Raw genomic sequence first — 22567 nt, 5'->3', positions numbered from 1 at the left:
TTGACTGACCGCGCAAATTCAGTTAAACGCAAAATTATAGGGAGTTGTGGTGGTAGCCTTATTGCAAACATCGTTATCATCCCAGTTCCTATCAAGGCTGAGACTGGGAGTTCATGAAGTAACGACGATTTATATACTTTTTACACTTGGTGCCTGGTAGATTTCTATCTGTTGTCTATATGTGACAAACTGAGTTAATTTGCTTTTGACATGGCAGATCCACCGCCGCAACAGTTGGTTGAGATAGACCCGGATTTCGAGCCGCTCTCCCGGCCCAGATCGTGCACCTGGCCTCTACCTCGGCCGGAGTTCAGCGAACCGGCGAGCTCGAACACGTCTTCACCGGCGCCCGCCTCAGTAAAGCAAGAGCCCGGTGGAAATGGTAACGAATTCATCAATAACCTCAGTTTGTTAGAGGAGACGGAGGACTTTTCGGATCAGAAACAGCTCGTACTGTGCAATGATTTCCAGTGTCAGGAGAACTGCATACACCGACACACACAGCAACAATACCCCAGTCCCCAGCCGCCGCAGCAGCAACAGGTGCCCACCCCGGTCTCATCGTCCCCCGCCGGGTCCAGTTCGGTGGCCGCCGCCGCTCAGAGGAAAAGTAGTTCGTCGCGCCGGAACGCCTGGGGGAATATGTCCTATGCCGACCTGATCACCAAGGCGATCGAAAGCTCACCCGAAAAGCGGCTGACGTTGTCTCAGATCTACGACTGGATGGTGAAGAGTGTGCCTTATTTTAAGGATAAAGGAGATAGCAATAGCTCCGCAGGTTGGAAGGTAAGTTACCGTTTCTTGAGAATGGAATAATAATGCATTTCATGATTGACCATCATCTCAGCCTAATCTCAGCCTTACCGCGCGCAATAGCTTAGGTACGAGGCATCGCGCCGTGAATTATCACAGTCGTATTTAATCAATTGATAATGCAGGGCTCTCAAGTCTCACGCATTGGGCGTGAGACACACGCATTTCAACCCGTTCACACGCTCACACGCCTATTATTAATGTATGAGGTTCAGAATGCGAAGAATTGCCCACTTCACGCTGTTTCAAATGGCATGGCATTCACACACTATGTGGACATCTGGAGTTCACGGAGTTCACAATTATGCTTCTGATGGACTGATAGCATACTATCATGTCTATTTTGAGCTGTGTGGTCCCACATAATAATTTCCGTAGCTGGTTATTAAGTGTACATTTATGCAGTCTAATAAGGCTAAGTGCTTTCTTGGATACGTGCGTAAAAGGGCGCAACTGTACGCGGTTTGCTGCGTAAAATCCATTCCATTTAGCCTACCATTGCGTTTAGTTTCACTAAAGGAGACGTCTCATTTATAATGTAAGGTACGGTGATGGATTGACTGGATCTTTCAGTTATGAACATGATGAAAGACGGGAAGTATCTTCTTAATCTTTACTCTCTGGTATGGGCAATGCCCATCAACAACACTTCAGGAGAGAGAGAGAGAGATGAGTAGGCTACTGGTGGTGTGAATGAGTGATGTTTGTGTTGATCAGAGCAGAGGTCTCCCCATCATCACCACCACCAGTTTCCAGCAATATCAGGACCACCCCTGATGTCTTCAGGACCAGATCCAAGCAGAACACAGTGTGCTATAGGCTATACTTGGAGGCCTTTTTGATCACAACCTCTAGTGGGCCTATTTTTACTGTACTTCACTGCTGCACTGCACGATTGATTCATTAAATAGCATTTGCGTAGGCAGCACCTTCAACTTGAATGTGTTTTATATAGCCTATTTCTCATTGTGATTGCAAGGATGAGGTTCCAAATGAGCTGCCATCATGTTTAAGCTGTGAGTGTGAAAGTCATGTGACCCCCCCCCTGTCCCGCAAGCATGCCTGTCCCATACAATGCTGTATGGAGTTTGTCTTGTGATTTAAAGATAGCCTACATTAAAGTCTTGTGGGGTCTTGGGGTGTCTGGTGACTAACACTGGGTGTTACAGATCAGAATATGGGTCAGTTCTTTCACTGGCTCTGATTTCCCATGTGGGGGATAAAGGCGATTCTTATTCGCTTCACTCTGCTGATCTTCAGAGTATAGTGCATTTATCTCCATCATAGGTGCACCATTATTGTAAAGACAAGAATGTGATCCTTTTCACTGGCAAGGTTATGTAGGTATGTCTGGTTTAACACTCTGTTGAAGTTTTTGAGGAGATGTCAAATTTCAGCTGCCCCTCCCATCTTTCAGATAAAAATAGCCTCAGGATTACCTGTAATTAGCTAGAAGAGACAGGTACTCGAGAGGTGTGTTTCAAACGTAACAGTCATGGTCTGCGCGTGCCGTGACAAAACAACGTCTGCCCTCATTCTGCCTTTGAGACATCATTGTCAACATTCCAAGCGGTCATGGGATGTTTTTGTGGAATCACATTTCCAAGTCGTGTGTGTGTGTGTGTGTGTGTGGGTGGGTACTGGGTAGGTGTGTGGGTGGGTGGGTGTGGGTGTGGGTGTATGGGTATGGGCATGGGCATGGGCATGGGTGTGTGATAAAGATATAGACAGGAAAGAGAGACAGATGAACATCTTGACACACATAGGCATAGGCCTACATTCATCCCAAATCTTTTTATACAGACCAAAGGACTGTATCGTCATCTCATCTCTCTCTCTCTCTCTGATGGTAGTTGGACCATTGATGAGCAGTGAAATATTACTAGCTTTGATCCACTCGCATACTACGCACATGCTATATAGTCTATATTATATAATACAATTTAATTGGTGTGGTCCAAGTGGGAACTGTACTGTAAGATGTGTATGAAACACACCTCTTAAGTACCTGTCTCAGGTAATTACAGGTAATCCTGAGGCTGTTTGTATCCAAAGATGGTAGAGCAGTGCATTAAACCAGACACGCCTGCATACCCTTGCCTGCGAGTAGGCTCCCAGTCTTTACAATAATAGTCCACTTATGATGGAGGTAAATGCTCTATACTCAAGAAAGAATAAAGAGAAGATCAGCACAGCAAAGCGAATAAGCATCGCCTCTATAACCCTCATGGGAAATGTTTGTGGGACGGGGGGGTCACATGACTTTCACAGCTTAACATGATGGCAGCCCCTTTGGAACCTCATCCTCATAATCACAAAGAGCATGGAACATCAGACATCAGGCATCAGCAAGGTATCATAAAGATCTACAGAATAAAATACATGATAGTTGAAGGTGCTGAGAATGCAAATGCTCTTTAATAGGGGTGTAACGGTTCACAACATTTTCGGTTCACTATGTACCTCGGTTTTTAAGTCACGGTTCCGTTTTTGGTATAGCAGGGTAAAAATGATCACAAAACATAAAATTGTTTGTTTTGTTTTCAATTAGGCCTATTATTAAACAGTGTTTACTGAACAAACAGTGGGTCTTTCTTTCTTAAATGAAATAAAGTATGTCAATACTTCTGCAACCAGTTGCAACCTAGTAATACAAAAGTACAATTTACTGAAAAGTAAATAAAAAATAATATTCTCTCAATTAAATAAATAAATAATAAAATAAACATCCATTAAGGTGCAGCATTTATGCACTGTACTTGTATTCACGTAAGCAGCTTTCAACTTCACATTAGGACTTGCCAGCTTCTACTGACATTCATTGTATTTTCATATTTCTGTTTATAAGGGCTGGTATGACTTCCTGGCTGAAATGCGGACGAGAGGGAGCTGCGTAACGACACTCCATTACGTTCAACATGTGTTTAAAACCTGTGTTCTTGACAAAGGAGTATGGTCCACTGCTATAAACACACCTATAGCATTTGTTATTGCTTTGGTCCAGTCTGAATTGTTAGCGAGTGGTTGCTTAAATGCCATGGGTAGCTAGGTTTGCATTCCACTATGTTTTCTTGCATGTGCAAGTTTGACGTATTGCCAGCCGCATACCTGATCGCAGTTGAACAATGCCGGCATATAGCTTTGGTCTGATCCACCTGTCTTTGTCCATTGTCATTGTAGGTAACTGAGAAACCGTAATGTTCCCAAACAGTAGATTTAAGGGATGCTGGAGGAACCTCAAGCTCTAGTTTAACTGTGTTCGCCACAACGACTTTCTCTCTAGGTCCTCCTTGGACCATTAGTGCTTCCAGTAATCACGATCCTCCATATACCTGGCTAGCTCGCCGGTACTTTCTGCTCCTGCATCTTTCTTGAGTATGTCCACATATGTTAGTGTACGCCCTCATGATGGATGCCCATGTGTTGACTCCCACAGCACCACAGTGACCTGCCAGCCTCATTCTCCTGACCGCTATTTTCTCACTCACACTTGGTGACCCCCCCCCCATACAGATGCTTGTTGGTAACATGGTACTCGCTCTAACGACTGGTAAAAAACTACTGACTATCTCTCTGTGTGCGCATGCGTACTTGCTGAGGGTGCGTTTGTAAATATGCTCTGGAAATCTGATCAGCGCTCATGGAACGCCTCTATTCCAATCAAATTACTTGCTCTATGACGTTGAACCCAGTGTGCGCTCCGGGGCTCTCAGAGCAAATTTACCAACATGGTCCTTTAGCATGCCTTTGCGATGGGCTCAGCCAAGCTTTGTCTCTACTCTTGAATGTAAGTCACTCTGCCCATGGGAAAGAGGGGGAAAGAGCCACCAATGGCAGTATGACCCAGGGGTCAGTTTAAGGACCCCATATTAAGCATGTTCACGAGCAAGGTCACAAGCTTTAAATCTCCTTATCAAAAGTATGTTACTGCATTGTGTTGGTTTATTGACCTTGGTGGTTTTTTAAACTCTTCCCTCCCCTCTTGACTTGCCTGATTTTGGATTACCTTTCCACATGCATTTGTATAAGCGACTTAAATTATAACAACTTTATGATCCTCCTTTATTGCAGGGGATGGGGATATATTTTCAAAAGTAAAGGTTGAGCTAATACCTGTTCTTCACCTGACAGTGGCTGCTATAGTGCCACTGGAGTGTAAGGAATGTGACTGGCAAACCCGCCCAGTGACCTTATAGGCACTGTGCCAGTCGTGTGTGTGTGTGTGTGGGGGGGGGGGGGGGGGTGTGGGTGTGGGTGTGTGTGTGTGTGTGTGTGTGTGTGTGTGGGGTGTGGGTGTGGGTGTGGGTGTGTGTGGGGGGGCGGGTGTGTGTGTGTGTGTGTGTGTGTGTGTGTGTGTGAGCACGCAAGAGTATTCTATTCAGAGCTCTGTCCCCACCCATTTGAATCAGTCCTGACGGTGTTTAGTTTCTGTTCAGGACATGTTGCCAGAACAAGAGGTAGGGAGGGTGTGGAAAAGCTTGTGAGTGAGACAGTGAGGGAGTATTCTGTCTCTTATCAAGGATGAAGTATTTCAAGTGGCAACACGCCAATGTTGGACTGTAGAATTGCTGAAATATGGCTTTTCTTATTCTGAATAATGAACTCACTAAACACATTTTTTTTTGTAATAAAATGGCCAAATATCTCAAGAACATGTAGACCGTGTATGCATGATGTGATGTTTGTGTGATTTATGTACAGCATGACAAGCCTGAAAGTTTTGCTCCTTTTTTTTATTTATTTTTTACACACCTTCGTTATACATGTTCTACTCAGTTAGTTGTTCATATTCCTAAACAGCACCATGTAGGCATGGTCCCTGGTGGTGGCTGTGCAAATGTTTAACAGTCCGCCTTGATATGGGTGGCTGAACCTTGGTACCCCAGTAACCTTTGAAGTCCAGGAGTGATTTCCCCTACCTGGTGATAGCACATACCCCACCACTGTCCCAATTCTAAAGTACCAGAGACCCCTACAGGGTTATCTGAGAGTAAACATACCGTCAGTGCACATGGTATTTTGGGTATCTCTAGACCTGGACAAGGGAAGCACAACGAACACAACATGTCAGTTGGTAATGGACAGGTTTGACATACAGGCTTTTTGGCACTCAAACGTGCTGCTTAACTCTTATTGAGTAACACACTTTCTTGTTGTCAATGCTAGAGGGAGTTTGGTGTGTTAGACTTCCAGGCATTCAAAAAGCTTAATTTCTCTGCTTGGTGATTTTGGTAAAAATGTTAGCAGAGGGTGCCCTCTCTCTCTAGAAAGAGATGTGAAAGTGTAAAATCAATGGAGGTGGTCTGGCATTAGTCCAGCTCAGTAAAGATATCAAAGACAGGAAGCTTTCCCCTTTACTATAGCCCTGTGAGCTGAGAGCTGGCTCCGACCAGGACTGAGTGACGGCTCTAAGAGTGTGGTGTGGTGGAGAGAGAACAATGAGAGCACGTTAAAAGCGCTGGAAAATAGCCGAACTGAGATTTCAGAATAACAAGAGGAGCGTTGCTTTGGGATCGACAGGAATTTTCCTTGTAGCTCACCAAAGACATTCCATAACAACTTGTTTGTGCTTGTTAAATAAAGTCCCCGCATACAGTATTTTGGGCTCAAAAGAAATTCCTCCGAGCAGAATATCTAAAAAAGAAAAGAAAAAATTCCAAACATTTACTCTTGGTAATATTCCTTATCAGTCAAAACAGACTCAAGGTCTATTCGATGTTTCTATTTTGGCAACAATGAGTTGCAGTGAGTGTGCATGAATATGGATGTGTGAGTTCAGATAAGGTGACGCTTATTATAAGAGTTACGCAACAACAAAACATTTACTGGAATCGGAATGCCCTGGGCCAAAGTCTGCAGCCAGTAGTTAGTCAGTGGAGCTGTATAGGGGAAAGCCGGGGAGAACTGGTGGGGTGGTCACGTGAGCTGCACTACTTAGGCTTGAGGCCAGACAGACACGCAGATAGAATTACAAACAGAAGGGAAGAGGGAGACACAAGTGCTGCGTACAGACAGACAGACAGAGACAAATACATGGGTGCACTGATAGAACTAGCATATTCTGAAATGCACTTTTACATGTTTTTCCCTACCCTTGAATTTATGCACCATACCCGCTCAACATAATTTTCATTATTTCATCATTTCCTTTTCCTAATTTTCTATCTGAAGTTGTCTGAAATTCTTCGACATACCTCTTTTCCTATGGGGGGCTAGGTGGGCTAGCCATGGAAACTATTTTTAGGCAGAAACTGTAACTCAGTGAAATGTCCTCGACAATAACAGGAGGCGACACAAACACCTCAATCAATGTAGGGGATTGTGGGTAGGAGGGGATGGGGGGGGGGGGGTGCAGGGAAAAACGTCAAACATCCTCCATTCCAAAGTTGTGTGCTCATATCCCTGTGTCCATGTCCTCTAGAATTTCCGCTGCGGACGCCACTGTTTGGCCTCTAAAAGCAGACCAGGGCCAATAGCTCTGAGAAGGGGATTGTTATTCCTCGTCCTATCAGATCCCATACTCTTATGCACAGCTCTGTGTTGACAACATGTTTGTGTAAGAGAAGTGTGGAGTGGTTTAGAATCATGCAGCTCAGCTTTGTTTATGGCAACAGAGATCTAAGAAGAAGAGTCTGACAGCAAGATGACAGGTTCAATGGCAGACTCCCCTGTTTGTGGGGATCTGACATACGACACATACAACCACCGCTTGCCTGGTTGTCTGTGAATTCATCTGTCTGTCCCACCGCGTCGTGTAAACTGCTATGCAACGAGAACTCAATACAAGCCACCCTATCTTGTGACTCAGTTTATCCCTGGAACATTTGTGGGACATGGGGTGGAATAGTGGAGTGTTGTGACGGAGTTGTGTGACGTTACCGTCACCATGAACTAACCATGAACCCCCCCCCCCCCGCCACAACCTCCCTTCATCTGAGTACAAGTTTCGGTTGTATTGATTGGTTGATATGGTCATACTGTAATGCATTATTTAAACCGGTCATATGCTGCTATTAACAAAATACCTTTGAAGAACCTCCTAGTTGTATCTCATTTTCCTTTCATGCAAAGAAACACAACAACATGAGTTTTCATGTCATGTTCTGTCGGCCCCCGGTGGAACCTTTGGCTATTGGTTATTTTTACACTTTCCTGTAAAAACAGCAGCCCCGTCCCCTACAATGAACGATGATGCATTTCCTGCTGAGTGGCTGGAAAATAGCGCCGTGTGTTAACATCCCCGCCCTGAAAAACGAGAGAGAGAGAGAGAGGTACTCTAGCATCAGACACTGTCAGGGTCAGACGCATAGGGCAGGACAGTTTCTTGTGCGTGCATGAGCTCAGTGAGACAGTTGTCTGCTGCGAGGGTGAAAGGATGTTTTATTACATCTGGCAGTGAGCAGTACCACAGTCGCAGAATCCACAGACCTTTTGTCATTAGTGTCATTACGGCAAAAACAGCCAACGTAAGATGCACCTACCTTATCAGCACCATGTCCTTAGCAGTGTCTCTGATACAAACCTTTTTAGCATTTTAAGTTTTATGTAGCAAAACAGGACCCAGGACCTTTTCCAACGTTTTTCATATAGGCCTAATATCTGATTCTGCATTCACATGAAGTGTGACACAACATAAAGTGGAAAGAATGATTCCCCAACTCCACACCCTATGATGGTGTGGTGATAGTATAACAGGGAGGGAGAGTGTTGTGATAACATCACTCCACCCAATAGGACTGGAGGTGGGCGGAGGGGAGGGATGCTGCTGCTGCATGTTCTGTCCCCATGCCACAGTTATTTATTGCCCATCAGTGTTCTGCAACCCCCTACGTCTGCCAGCTGGGCGTTCCAGCCGTTGGCCTTGCCAGAGAAAGCCCTGGCCCGCCGGGGGCCTCTCGCTCCCCTGGGGTGGCTGTGGGGCCATGGGGCCTGGCTGCCAGAGGTAGGAGACAGAGGCAGTATGCATGGCGCCTTACTGGAACTCTCTGTTTTTCTCAATGAGCTGTGACCTGAGCCGTTGCCACACGTGTGGCGCTAACTGGCACTATTGGATCTTTGCACTTTTCTGTTAAGAGGTTTCTTTTCTCCCCATATGTGTTTATTGTTTTTTGTTTTGGGGGGGGTTAGAGATGGTGAGATCCCTGAAGGCCTTGCTTTAGAATGTTATCTCAAATGCTGTAGTGCTGTGATGTCATTTCATTTCTTTATTTAAATGTGCTTTCTTATGCTGCAAAAAGTGCTTCTGGGAAACCCAGCTACCTCACCTTATTGAATAAGGCCCATAGATTAGTAATTCCTAGAAGCTAGATAACCGTGTGTACACTAGTTTTTTTATGGTGCTTTTGTGTCTAGGTCTATATTTAGCATTGACTGTGATGCAACTTCCCTCTGTCGAATCACCTGCCATCTGCAAGGTAAAAACACATTCTCTCTTGGTTTTCATTGGACCTGATGTGAAGATTCTTACTGGCTGTTTGTCTGGGTTATGATTTTAACTTTCAGTCGAACATGGAGTTGCAAGCAGAGGCCTTTGGTCACCATCCTCAGGAGAAGATGGTTAGGCTCACTGAAACCTTAAAGGAACCCCCGATGAGGCTTGGGGAAGGGGCTTTTACAGAGGGGGAGCCAGGCGTCTGGCTGGGGCAGTCAGCTGACCGGCTGGGCTGCGGCTCAGAGCTGTGGGCTGAGAGCTGAGTACAGTGTGTGTCTATGTGTGTGTGAGACTGTGGAATGTGTGGCACGCGGGGCCAGTGCATTGTGCTCCAGCTAGCGCAGAATAATCACTCCCCCCTAGCACACACACACACACACACACATACACACACATACACACACACACACGGGGCCTCTAGGCCACCACAATAACAATGCATACTGTATATCCCTTAGCAATTAAGGGGACAGGATTCATCTGGGGCCCACAATTTAGTCCATTAATCTGTCTCTGTAGCAGGATTCTCAGGGAGGGGAGACACACTGTCGGAACATTACAGTCGACAAAATGACGATGATCTTTAGTTTTGTTGTTTCATTTTCTTATTACATGTTCAACTTTGCTTTTAACAAAGGAAAAGTTCACAGTGTAAAAACTAATTGAACTAACTAAAGGCAAGTGAAAATGCATGCACATGCAGACAATGTATACCCTTTGTCAATCCACTTAACCTCTTCTTTGTTTTCATTACGGATTTTTAAAAAACGGGGATACTGAATTGACATCGTCTCAATCTTCTTGTAGTTGATGTGTTTTAATGAATGTCCGATTAGAGATGTGATATAAAGTGAATATGCTGATGCTATAAGAGATGTTATATCTTCAGCCGAAAAGGTTAGACACACACACCTCCTCAGTTGGTTTAGTGAGAGAGTCTGTGGAAGGATGGACACACATTATTCCAGAAAATGAAATATGGCTGACATGTTCAAAGGGTCGTAGGAGGCCCCATCTTCCTGACTCCGACAATTCCCTCTGAGTTCAAATTCCCCCCAGTCCTCTTGTGCCCTGGCCCCTCCAGTGTGTCCAGGCTGCTCTTTAGGGGGCCCTGTCTCCTGTGTTTGGCAGACAGAACAGCCATATCAGCACCAGCCAGCACTTCCTGAACGGATATGATGGAGAAGGGAGTGCAGTGCACAAACTGACCTACCCACTAACAAACCCAATGGGATGCTTAGCACCCCCCCCCCTCTCTCTCTCTCTCTGGCACAACAGTATTGGCCATTAGCACATGGAGTACAGTTGGCTATCACAACAACACATACACACACACACACACACACACACACAGTTTCTGGTCCTCTCATATCCCATAGAAATAGAGAGAGAGAGGGAGAGGAAGGAGACAAAGAAAATGTAGTGCGAAGAAAAAGAAACAGAAATCAAAAGTGATTGAGATTAGAGGCCAAATCCTGTTATTTGCCCTTTATACCCCGTAAGTAGTGGGAAGAATGTGAGTCATTCTCCAGATTAGACTCTGGAGGATTACAGATCCAATCTGTCTGGCCTTAGTTTCATTCTGAGGAATACTTTTTATCCTACAAGTAATAAGACACCATAAACTATTTCTGAACAGAACTTTCAGAAATTATTAGATTATTTTATCTGCCTTCACCTCAAATCAATGTAACTGCCATTCCATTTAAGTATGTAGCCTAGATATCACCAGTGTTTTTGTGACTCTCTTGGTGTATCATGGGAACTTGTATCTGGTTATTGATTCACATTCTCTACCTACCCTATTCATGGTGCTAATTTGCAACCGTTGCAAAAATAGGTCACTCATCATGTTGCTTAGTGTTCACCAAAGAGCTTGCATTATACTGGGACCATTAGAGATGAGGATGCTCTCCAGATTGTGCAAGAGTGCTGTTCATCTGCACCAGCGGTGGCCCCTTTACAGCCCTACAGTATAACACCAACCCTGTGCTCTCTGGTTTCTGTTCACTCAGTTTCAGCTTTGCTTGCTGCTGGGTTACTTAGGCCTACTTAATGAGAGGGAGAGAGAGAGAGAGACAGACACAGACACAGAGAGACACACACACACACACACACACACACACACACACACACACACACACACACACACACAGGAAGAGCACATCAGGAAGTGGTTAACCCATTCACCCTGTCATTGTGAACTTATCTCTGTATGCTCTGCGTCCTCTCCATTTATTCTCCTATCTACACAATCTACTGCAGTCCTCTTAACCAAATCTCAGCGATGTGAATTTCATTTCTGTCTCCACAGGGATATTAGTGCCTCAGACATTTCTAGCAAAAATTATGCAGACAGATACAAGCCCTCATGTTTATTTTGTTATGAAACTGTCCACCACTAGCCCTCACGTTAATTTTGTTATGAAACTGTCCACCACTTGGTTATTAGAAGATTAAACCATCTCCATAAAGCCTCTTTACAAATTGCTTTTCTCCAGTTTTGATTGACGTGATTTCGTACACTATTATTTCAGATGCTCTTCTGCCCTGCAATGAAGATGGTCTTGAAACCTGAGAGTTGTGCCTTGGTGTTAAAGGAGCTGACAGCATTGTTGGCACATTGTTTGACCTCTGTCCAACCTGCCACTCCATAGTCTTGAACATGGGCAACACTGAGGCTTCAACTGCCCTTCACTGTACCTAACTACCTGTCAGTCATAGCCACCTGTCAATCAACGCGACCCCACCACTGACTACTGCCTACTTTAGAGACGATGTGACATTAAAACCATTGATTTGAAGTAGTGGTTTGTCTTCATGAATGAATCTCCTGGGGATCCTCTGTCTGTTGTTGTGGTTCTGCATGTTCCAGCTTGGCCCATCGATTGGCTGTCAGGCTGCTCTAACCCAGGGTGCACCTGGCCCTCACTGGGCCTTATGTGTTTACTTGACTTGTAACTGTTACTCTAAGCGTCATGCTTCAATAGTCACTGCATAACAGCTGTGTTTGTTTTCGAGTTTAGTACGGCAATGTTGTTCAAGACCAATTTTCCAGTTAAGACTCATTTAACAAATGAACATACTCTGTCCTAGTAACACAAGTGTGTAAGCAGAGGATCTCTTCATCTCTTTCTCACACTGTATACTTCACAAACTCACTCAGCGGGTAAGGTAAGCGGGACTGTGGGTGATGTGGTAGCGCGTTTAGGTGCGTAGCACTGGTTAGTTGGCTGGCACACTGTAACTACAGCACCCACATATTCTTCTACAGAAAACATATCACAAAGGAAGCAGATGGGGCCACAGCATCAGATGTGTTGACAGTGAGTTACCAGTGACCCCCCCTCCATCCCCACTATATTTAAACCACACCGTTCACACCTCTGGCATCTCCCAGGGCACACTAAATAACTAGAATAGAATAGACCTTCACCAATAGTATGTGCCCTTGCATTGGGAGCTGACAGCAGCAGTGAGATTAAAAATCTCTGACTCAACCTTAATTTTGTACAGTGCACCCTGTAATTGTAAGAAGCACTATAGTTTGTCTGAGCTGGAGGAACTGAAGGCGTCGGGCCGGGCTTGGTTCTGAGAAAGTGTAAGTAGGTAATTCTGCTGAGAGCTTAATTGGTAGAGCAGGCCTACTCATAACCAGAGGGCGAAGGGTTTTGCAGGGTAACAGAGATCTAGGTTGATGGCTGTCACTGCCATCAGCAATCTGTTGTACCTGCTTTGGCACTAGTTTCATTTTAAACATGGGTTGCCTCGAATGACTCACAGGGTATTTTTTAAGGTTGACATTTCAGGATGATTGTGTGTCTGAAGGGGGACACCCCTGAGGCAGAATCTCTCCTGTCCCCTGCTGTGGTTTAAAGTTAAAAGAGGCCCAGGGGGACTAAAAAGGAATACTCATCACCCCCTACATGGCCACTCCATGGTATCCTTGAATCCCTCTGGATCCTTAGCACAGACATGTTCTCATTCACACCAGATTAGACCATGTGAAGTCTGTGTATCTCACACATACTAAAGGCACTTTGCAAAGACTGGAAAAAGGTTGTTTTTATTCTCTCAGATTTTTGACGATTAGCGTGTAAGAACGCCAACTCTCAAATCTCAGGTCCTCTGCTAATGACTCATTTCCTGTGTTTCATGTGTTTTTGCGTGTGGATGTGTGAAAGACAGACAGAGAGAGAGGGAGACAGACGGCTTGTTATAGAGTGGTAAAGAGACTCACCGAAAGATGGAGAGAGACAGAATGACTAACAGACAAAGAGAGGACAGAACATCCATTGATGGCCACCAGGCCAGTGTGTTGTGGAAGGACTGACACTTTCACATTCACACAAGCCTCCTCTATACTGTATGTGTTGTAGTAAGAATTACTGTTGTTTTTAGGATTGTGCAGTTGTTTACCACTCCTCAGTCCTGTGGCTCTCTCTCTCTCTCTCTCTCTCTCTCTCTCTCTCTCTCTCTCTCTCTCTCTCTCTTTCTCTCTCTCTCTCTCTCTCTCTCTCTCTCTCTCTGCCCTCTCTCTCTCTCTCTCTCTCTCTCTCTCTCTCTCTCTCTCTCTCTCTCTCTCTCTCTCTCTCTCTTTCTCTCTCTCTCTCTCTCGCTCCTGTCTGGGCCAGGCATAATGCCCAGCAGCAGGCCTGGACTCGTTCTGGCTCAGGGACGCTTTTCTTAATGGAGCCAGTGGAGAAGCAGGGAGGAGTCTGGCTCAAGTTGGGGGGTTCTGTTTCAGTGAGTCAGACGCCAGGCGGCCCGAGCCAGCACGTCACGTCTGAGACCTCCCCTCGGCCCCCCTCCCTCTTCTCCAGCCTGTTTGCATGTGTCTGTCAGCGCCCGCTGAGGAGCCTGCGCTCAGCACAGAGTGAACTCATCGACCCCAGCCCTCACCGGCAAAAACATTCTCATCTCCTTCTGCCTCCCTCCCCATCCATGCCTTGAACCCTACAACCTCTCTCTCATTCTCTCTCTCTCTCTCTCTCTCTCTCCCCTACGCTCACTACACACACGCCCCCTGCCCCTCCCCTCCACCTTAGCTTCACAAATCCTACTGTTGAGAGACACTATTATGTTGACCTTTTTTTGGCCTCATGTGGATCTCAGTTTGATCTCTGCCTCTTGTTGGGAACATTTAACCAAAAATCGTATACAAATAGTTCATTTTTTAAGTTTATCTTTATCAACTTTGTTACTTTATTGTGTGGAGACTAGAGTATAGTCAATGTTCCAGTTAAGTAGCCGGCTAAACTGCTGTTAGGGAACTGTTGTTGTTGTTGCCGTTGAGTGACTTGGGGATGTCTCTCAGTTTAATGAGGACAAGAGTGTAGTGGTGAGGTCTTAGGTCTCAAGTCCTCCTGGCTGTGTGAACGTGTCCCTGGGGGCAGTCTCAGGAGTCCTGACCCTCAGAGATCAAGTAGCGGGATATGGCCCTGCTGACCTCTCTGTGTGCCTTTTGTTCCACCGCTTTCCCCCTCTCCTCCCTCATCCCTTTGACAACTCTTCCTGCCTGGCAGGAAGTGACCACATGAAAGGGGGCAGTCACCTGCAGGGGGGGCTAGCTTCCTGTCTAGATGGAATGCTGCAGGTCAATACAGAGTGTCGTCTTGCTTAGTTAGTGGAATATACAGTAGTGGAATATACAGTCGGCCGATCTGGTTTGCAAGTTTGCAGGTTGCATGTGATCAGCTCAGGGAGAACCATTGAATTCAGTATTATGTGTCCATAAGACTGCTCAACTGCCCCCCCAACTACCCCCCCCCCCCCCCCCCCCCACACACACACACACACACAAACACCACCACCGTCTCTACGTTTGTGTCAAAATGCATCATCAAATCACTTTTCCAGGAAATATAAGCTTGTCGTTAGGATATCTATGAGGCTTTAAAGTTATCATATCGTCACCTTCTTAAAATAATGGCTTACGTCACTTTTGAGGAAAATTATGTTTTGTCTAAATATCTATATAATTCTAGATTTGGTTCAGTCTATTCAGTTTTTTGCAAAACTTGAAAATATGACATAAGCCATTATTTTAAGAAGGTGACGATATATAATTTGCAACCACTGGGGGAGCTCTTAAGCTTGGTGGGTCCCCTAAATAAAATAAATATTCAAGAAATGACCTAATTGGACAGACAGGGGCACACCCCCCCCACACCCTTGAGCAAAAGCTTATTTTTCAAAGGTTTGGTAGCCTTCAACTAAGGACTGTGTAGTCTCATAAATACATAAATGAACATTATATCATGAACCAACCATATAGTCAACATTCAAGACTAAATCTGGTGTCAAGAATAAGTGCCAGAAGTTCCATAATGTATCTTTAATTCACAAAATAATTATATAAAGAATTTCATTGCAGAAACTGGTGTTAAGCCCAAACCAAGGCCCATTTGGACAATCCCTCTATTGTTGTTCACTCAGAGAGGCAGAATCTCCATGTCTATCCATGTAGAATCCTGTGGTTGTTGACATCTGGGTTCACTGACTAGAGGGAGTTACAGTTCAGTCCACATGGTTGTTTTGGGAAATTCCCTGGTTGGTGTTTTCTGTCATCTGTTTTGTTTTGGTCTTTTTGTACCCTACGTCCATCACAACAGTAAGCTGATACTAGCGTGTTGGGAAGATCTTGTCTAGACAGAGTACATGTCTGGCCCTCCTGTTGACCCTGTTCTCTTCTGTTCTAGTGCAGTCTGTGTGTTTAGGTTGAAGTGAAGGGGCATTGAATGGGGCTCTTCTCTTAAGGTTCCGGACCAGAATAGAGATCACATTCTCTACTTTTGTCTTTTCTTGTCTTCTACCTGGCCTCTCCTCCTCTGCACTCATACACCTATCTTGCACTATTCTCTCCCACCCCTCCTATGGGTAAGCATTACTAAGAGAAGATTGTTGTTGTTGCTCTTTGTTTTCACCATTTCCATGGGGACAATCCTCCTCCGGGGACATGCTCATCTTGTGTTCCTGTCCTGTGCGTCCTATTACTGCATAGAAGAGTGAAGGGTCACAGGCCTAAACACTGTGAGGCCATTGTTAAAAGACTATAGCTTAAGGGAATATGTGTTATAGTAAGAGCTCGGGAGGCGGATCAATATGGTGGCTGTTGTGTGAGGTAACCATGGTAACTAAGCTATGAGAAGCCTCACCTGTGTCTTCAACGTGGGGCTCCACCTACACACACAGAGGGGCTGGGCCACAGACAGAAGGCCGTAACATCCAGTAACACTGCACACACACACACACATGCACACGCTCACACACACACACACACACACACACACACATGCACACGCTCGCACACACACATACACACAGTGGGAGTGAGGGGAAGTGAGTCACTGTTACTCAAACCCCCTCTGAGCCACCTAATCAGATCTTCGCTTGCCTCAGAAAACCCAAAGGCCTGGCCAAGTTTGGGTTGAGAGGAGGGGAAAGGGGGGGGGGGGGTGCTGCTCACCTGTCATTGTCACTTCAGTTAAAATTGACAATCAAAGTTGACAATCAGTTACATATCTACATAGCAGTGTTCTTGATTGGGAAAGGATTTGGGTGGGGAACTATTTCCGTACGTTACTGAGACATTTCTCTGGGCTTCTTTTGTAATGCTGCCTATAAAACCAAATACCGTACAACCTTTTTTGAATTTACTCCCTTTGTTGTTTCCCTTTCTTTCTGTCTGTCTGTGTGTCTCTCTCTCTCTCTCTCTCTCTCTCTCTCTCTCTCTCTCTCTCTCTCTCTCTGTCTCTCTCTCTCTCTCTCTCTCTCTCTCTCTCTCTCAAGGGTTGCACAGGTGAAACTGGGTGGTGCTCAACAGGAAATGATTAAGCTCTATTGTGAAGAGCGATTAGAACGATTGGTGGTAGAAAATGTAGAAAACTACTTATTCTTCTCTTCCTTTTAACCCACACTGTGAGCTCCTCCCCTGCCTCTCGTTCTGAGTGCATACCTCAACCTTTGAAGTCTGCAGATTGTAAAAACAAAGGTTATAGTAAGGGTGATACTCCTTTACTGATTCCACAGGTTCGAGACAGAGAGTTTGTGCTTCGACAGTCCCCTGTCACACTGTGAGTGATGACACTGGGCATTCATTAACCAGAGCTAATGTGGTTCGGCACAGATGCTATTTGGCATTCTTTATACTACATTGTCTGTGTGTTAGTGGAGGTGGCATGGTATTGTACATTGAGGCTAAGAACCCCTTGCCTTGAATTACACTACTCTGCATTTATCCATAACTTACTTAAACCAGTCATGTGTTTTATTGACAGAGAGCTTATAGTATGACCTCCTCTCAGTATGAAGTATAGTATGATATAATAATATAATATAGTATGAAGTCCTCTCAGCATCAGCAAGTGATGGTTTTTAAAGAAAAACTATAGGGACCCATATTGCTGCGTGTAGTCAGCCAAAAATATGTACATTCTGTGTTGAAATGATACCACATACTACCCCCTCTGCCCTCCCTCCCCTCTCCAGAGTGGCCTGTGTCTCTGCCAAGAGAGGTCTCGTCAGGGTGTGAGTGGAAAAAGCTGGGCAGACAAAATATCATTAGCAGAGGATGTGTGTGTATATACATGCAGCATACTGTCCGTCTCGCCTGTTTGTTGTGATTTCACTCTGCACCTCCTCCTCCTCCTCCTCATATAAAAATGACAAATGACTTTTTCCCCTTCAAACCCAATAGGCCATGTCTCCTCCATTTAGCTCCCTCTGAGCTGAGTCTGTGTCGCCCCCCGTGCCAGTGCGTGTGCGAGTGCATGTGCGAGCTCAGAATTCATGGGTTTACAGTACACAGCCCAGTCCAGAAACGCCTTGGAAAGTTGTTGTGTAGTGTTTGTGCCATAAGGATCTACAAGTAGCCCCATACCCCACAACACAAACACACACACACACACACACACACACACACACACACACACACACACACCCAGGGAGCTGAGGTTAGATGGGGATCTAAGTCACGTTTTTTCCCCCTAGCAATTTTGATTCCTTACAAGACACCAAAAGACCCTAAAACCCTGAGTGGTGTGATTTGTATGGACACTTCTGTATTTGAATCAAATCTCTCTCCACCTCTGTTCCAGAACTCTATCAGGCACAATCTGTCCCTGCACAGTCGTTTCATGCGTGTTCAGAATGAGGGTACAGGGAAGAGCTCCTGGTGGATGCTTAACCCAGAGGGGGGCAAAAGTGGCAAGTCTCCCCGCCGCAGAGCCGCCTCCATGGACAACAACAGCAAGTTCACCAAGAGCCGAGGACGAGCAGCCAAAAAAAAGGTATATATAAGGAAAGGATATCCCCTCCCCGTACCTCTACCCAACCACAGGGTTGGTTGATATGGATGGAGACTTCCATACAGTATACACATAGAAGTTACTATTTATTGTACCAAACTGTTTATATGGAAAGCCTCGAGCTTGTGTGTCAACAAGCTGTCCACCTGTGTGATCTCGCCTCTGTTCCTCTCCCCCAGGTGGCCCTCCAGGGTGGCGTTGAGGGCGGTGCAGACAGCCCAGGCTCCCAGTACTCCAAGTGGCTGGGCAGCCCCAACTCTCACAGCAACGACGACTTCGAGGCCTGGACCACCTTCAGGACGCGCACCAGCTCTGACGCCAGCACCCTGAGCGGCCGGCGCTCCCCCTTCCTCTCCGAGCAGGACGACCTGGGGGAGGCCGACGTCCACATGGTTTACCCCGGAGGGGCGGGTCCCAAGATGACCGCCACCTTGCCCAGCCTGTCGGAGGTGGCGGGCTCCCTGGGTCGCCACGGCTCAGAGAACGTGATGGAGAGTCTGCTGGACAACCTCAACCTGCTCTCCCCCAAGAACCCCCAGCTGGGGGTGGGCGGGCCTGCCTCGGACTCCTCCCAGTCCTCCCCCTCCGCCATGCTGCAGAACAGTCCCTACAGCTCTCCTAGCATGGGCCCCCAGCCCCAGCAGGACTACCACAAGTGCCTGTACGGCCAGGCTGGGATGAACACCCTGTCTCCTATCCCCATGCAGACTCTACCAGAGAGCAAGCCCGGCTTTGCCCCTTTCCTGAGCCATTACAACTGCCCCGCAGGCCTCCTCAAGGAGCTGCTGACCTCAGACGCAGACCCCGGTGGCGAGATCATGCCCTCCATGGAGACCGTGGTGTCTCAGTCCAGTAGAGGAGGGCGCCTCCTACCCACCTACAGCAGCCAGGGTCAGGTGGGGGGGCACAGGGGGGTCAAGATGATGAGTCCCTCTCAGCCCCACTCGCATCCGCATCCGCACCAGCACCAGCACCAGCACCCCCACCCCCACCCACACCCACACCCACACCCACACGCACACGCACACCCACACCCACACCCACAACCACACACACACGCACTCCCACACCCACGGCCCATCCATAGCCAAGGCCCTCCCACCTTAATGAATGGGGCCATGAACGGCTGCAGCCTGATTCCCCTGACCAGCCTGAGCCACGCAGGCGGCCCTGCTCGTCTGGCCAGCCTGAGGACACACATGCAGCTGTCTCACGGTCACTCTGCACATCCAGGTGGGGCTCCACCTAGCTACGGCAGTGCTAACGGCTACGGGCGGCCCGGGCCCGCCCACCCGCAGCCACACCACCAGGAGAGGCTTCCCAGCGACCTGGACGACATGTCGATCGAGCGCTTTGAGTGTGACATGGAATCCGTCCTCCATGACACCCTCATGGACGGAGACTCACTGGACTTCAACTTTGACCCCCTGGTTGTTCCTCAGGTGTTATCCCAGGGTGTGAAGACCACCCCACACAGCTGGGTCTCTGGCTAGGACACATGGCAGTCAAATACACTCAGACAGGTGAGGGTCTTAGACCAAGTTTAAAAAATCACAGAAAAAAACATATATTTTACGATTTAAAATGGTGTCCTAAAACATACACTCAGCGGCCACTTCATTAGGCACACCTTGCTAGTACCGGGTTGGACCCCCTCTTTTGCCTTCAGAACTGCCTTAATTCTTCGTGGCATCGATTCAACAAGGTGCTGGAAACATTCCTCAGATATTTTGGTCCATATTGACATTATAGCATCATGCAGTTGCTGAAGATTTGTGCCAAGAAAATATCCCCCACACCATTACACCACCACCACCATTTTCGCCCAGAGAACTGCCGCTCTGAACTTTCTCTGTTACCCCTAGAGATGGTTGTGCAGGAAAATCCCAGTAGATCAGCACTTTCTGAAATACTCAAAACAGCCTGTCTTTCCCATGCTGATGCTTGGTTTGAACTTCAGCAGATCGTCTTGACCATGTCTACATGCCTAAATGCATTACGTTGCTGCCACGTGATTGGCTGATTAGATATTTGCGTTAACGAGCAGTTGAAAAGGTGTACCTAATGAAGTGGCCTGTGAGTGTATGTACTCACTGTATGTAGTCATTTACAGTTTTATAATTTTGATTCTGTTTTCTTTGTAAAAACCTCATCCCTGCAGGAGACAGCATATCACCACTGGCCAACATTAAGAGAATTGAAAATAGCAGTCCAAAGAGACCCCTCTCCAGAGAGAGAGAGACTGCCTAGAGTTAAATATCTCTTTACTCTCCTCCGAGCTGGTAGTGGGTGAGCCTTTCCTGGTTCAGTATCCTCTCCTCTTCAGGTGAGGTTATTTTCTAGGTTGCCTCATTTGCTATTGGATCTTGTAAGATGACTATGTTAGAACGTCTGGGTCAGATTCACTGTGTGATCTACATGGGCATCCACATCATATTCAATAACAGTTCACATCTATAGATTGATAGATTTGTATGGTATTTGCATCTCACTGATTGGCACCAACTAAACATAATAATGCATTTATCTGGTAGTGAATTGGATGTAATTGTTGACAGCACATGCTGCTGACTGGTAAATAACATGCATTGTATGCTGGCCCTTGTAGACCAGTCTCAGTGAATCTGCCCCTCTGACTTGATATTGGAGCACAGACTGAGAAGGTTTTTCCATGCTGTGTATATACTGTAGCCAGCAGTGGCTCTCTATAACTGGTCTTGTTAGGAGGGAAAGTCTAGTCCGACCCAGGCATATAAATACAGCAGTCTGCACAATATCATTCACAACGAGACTTGGAAGACGCTGAAGACTCATTTTACTCTTAAAGCAATGCTTTATTGTGACATTTTTGCTGTTTATTACGTTATTTTATTTGGATCAGAATATCTTCTATAAGTGTGTATTTTCAGCGTTTTATGTTCAGTGGTTCTACAGAGACAACATTACAAAATCAAAGCAGGCTTTAGCTCTGTTAACTAGAGTTTAAACAAGAACTGGAATATACAGTTTATTATACATTCAAGTGGGTTCATTCCCAAACTTCAGGGTGCTTTTCAACAAAGTTGTCAAAAAGCGTTTTGCATATGTATAAATATATATTTATGTAAATACAATAATTCATACATATATGCTGTATACTGTATACTATGCTGTGTGTATATTTGTGATACTGATTATTCATATTTTTATCGTCAAGCCAGAAACTGTCTTTGTGCATTTCAAATGCTTTCGTGAACCTTTCAAACTGCCAATAGGCTACAATATGTTCTTAGAAAGTACACACATTCTACCCATGAATCAGTCCAGTAAGGATAGCAAGCATCACTATGGATCGATGACTACACATTGTGTAGACTATTACCAGTAGTATCAGTATCAGACTATTTTGTGATTATAGAGCAGGGCGAAATTAGAGAAGTGAGCATGGATGCAAAGCTTAATACCCTCTCATGCTGTTCCCCCAAGTTTCATCTATCTACTCTTTTCTCATAGTCTGTCTGATACTGCTATCAGTCTCCCCCTTTGCCCATTCATTTTCCGCTCCACCCATCTCGTACCTCCTTCACACCCCCTCCCACTCTCCCGCTCTTTTTAATCTCATCTCTCTTTGTATTTGTCCCCCCCCCCACTTCCCCCACCCCTCTCTCTATTTCTGTCTCTCTCTCTGTGGGTGTGATAGAGCTTTATGCATTAGGAGGTCAGGGGAGGCAGGAGTAATTTGAGAGGCTCATAATGGACTCTAAAGTTTAATACACTGTTCTGAACAGAATACAGGATTTGTGCTATTTTCCTCCCAGCCGCCATCTCCCCCACTCCCTGTCACGCATCAAAATGTGTTACCTCAGATTTTGGAGTAAGTGGGCTGATTCACTGCACCTTTTATAGTTTTGCATATTTATAAGTATGTAAGTTAGTAAGTTGAGCATGTTAAGACATCCGTATGTTTAATCATTTGTTGCTGGAATGAAGAGTGATCGGTAAGAGTCTGTGTTGTACCCATGTAACCTGTAAGAGT

General features: G+C 45.9%; 1 protein-coding gene across 1 annotated transcript; it reads left to right on the top strand.

Moving 5' to 3' along the window:
* Positions 1–210: 210 nt before the first annotated feature.
* On the top strand, positions 211–21702 carry LOC308155698 (forkhead box protein O1-A-like; the record flags this gene model as incomplete). Its single annotated transcript, XM_080529072.1, has 5 exons — positions 211–786; positions 18343–18534; positions 18732–19550; positions 19596–20075; positions 20714–21702. The coding sequence occupies 4 exons, from the start codon at positions 211–213 to the stop codon at positions 20043–20045; spliced, it is 2037 nt and encodes a 678-aa protein (XP_080385198.1). The 3' UTR covers positions 20046–20075; positions 20714–21702.
* Between the last annotated feature and the right edge of the window lie 865 nt (positions 21703–22567).

This window comes from Nansenia antarctica (assembly GCF_963989245.1).
Source record: "Nansenia antarctica genome assembly, chromosome: 4".
Classification (NCBI taxonomy): domain Eukaryota; kingdom Metazoa; phylum Chordata; class Actinopteri; order Argentiniformes; family Microstomatidae; genus Nansenia; species Nansenia antarctica.
Note: the sequence above shows the minus strand (reverse complement) of the source record. Positions and strands in the feature narration are given on the sequence as shown.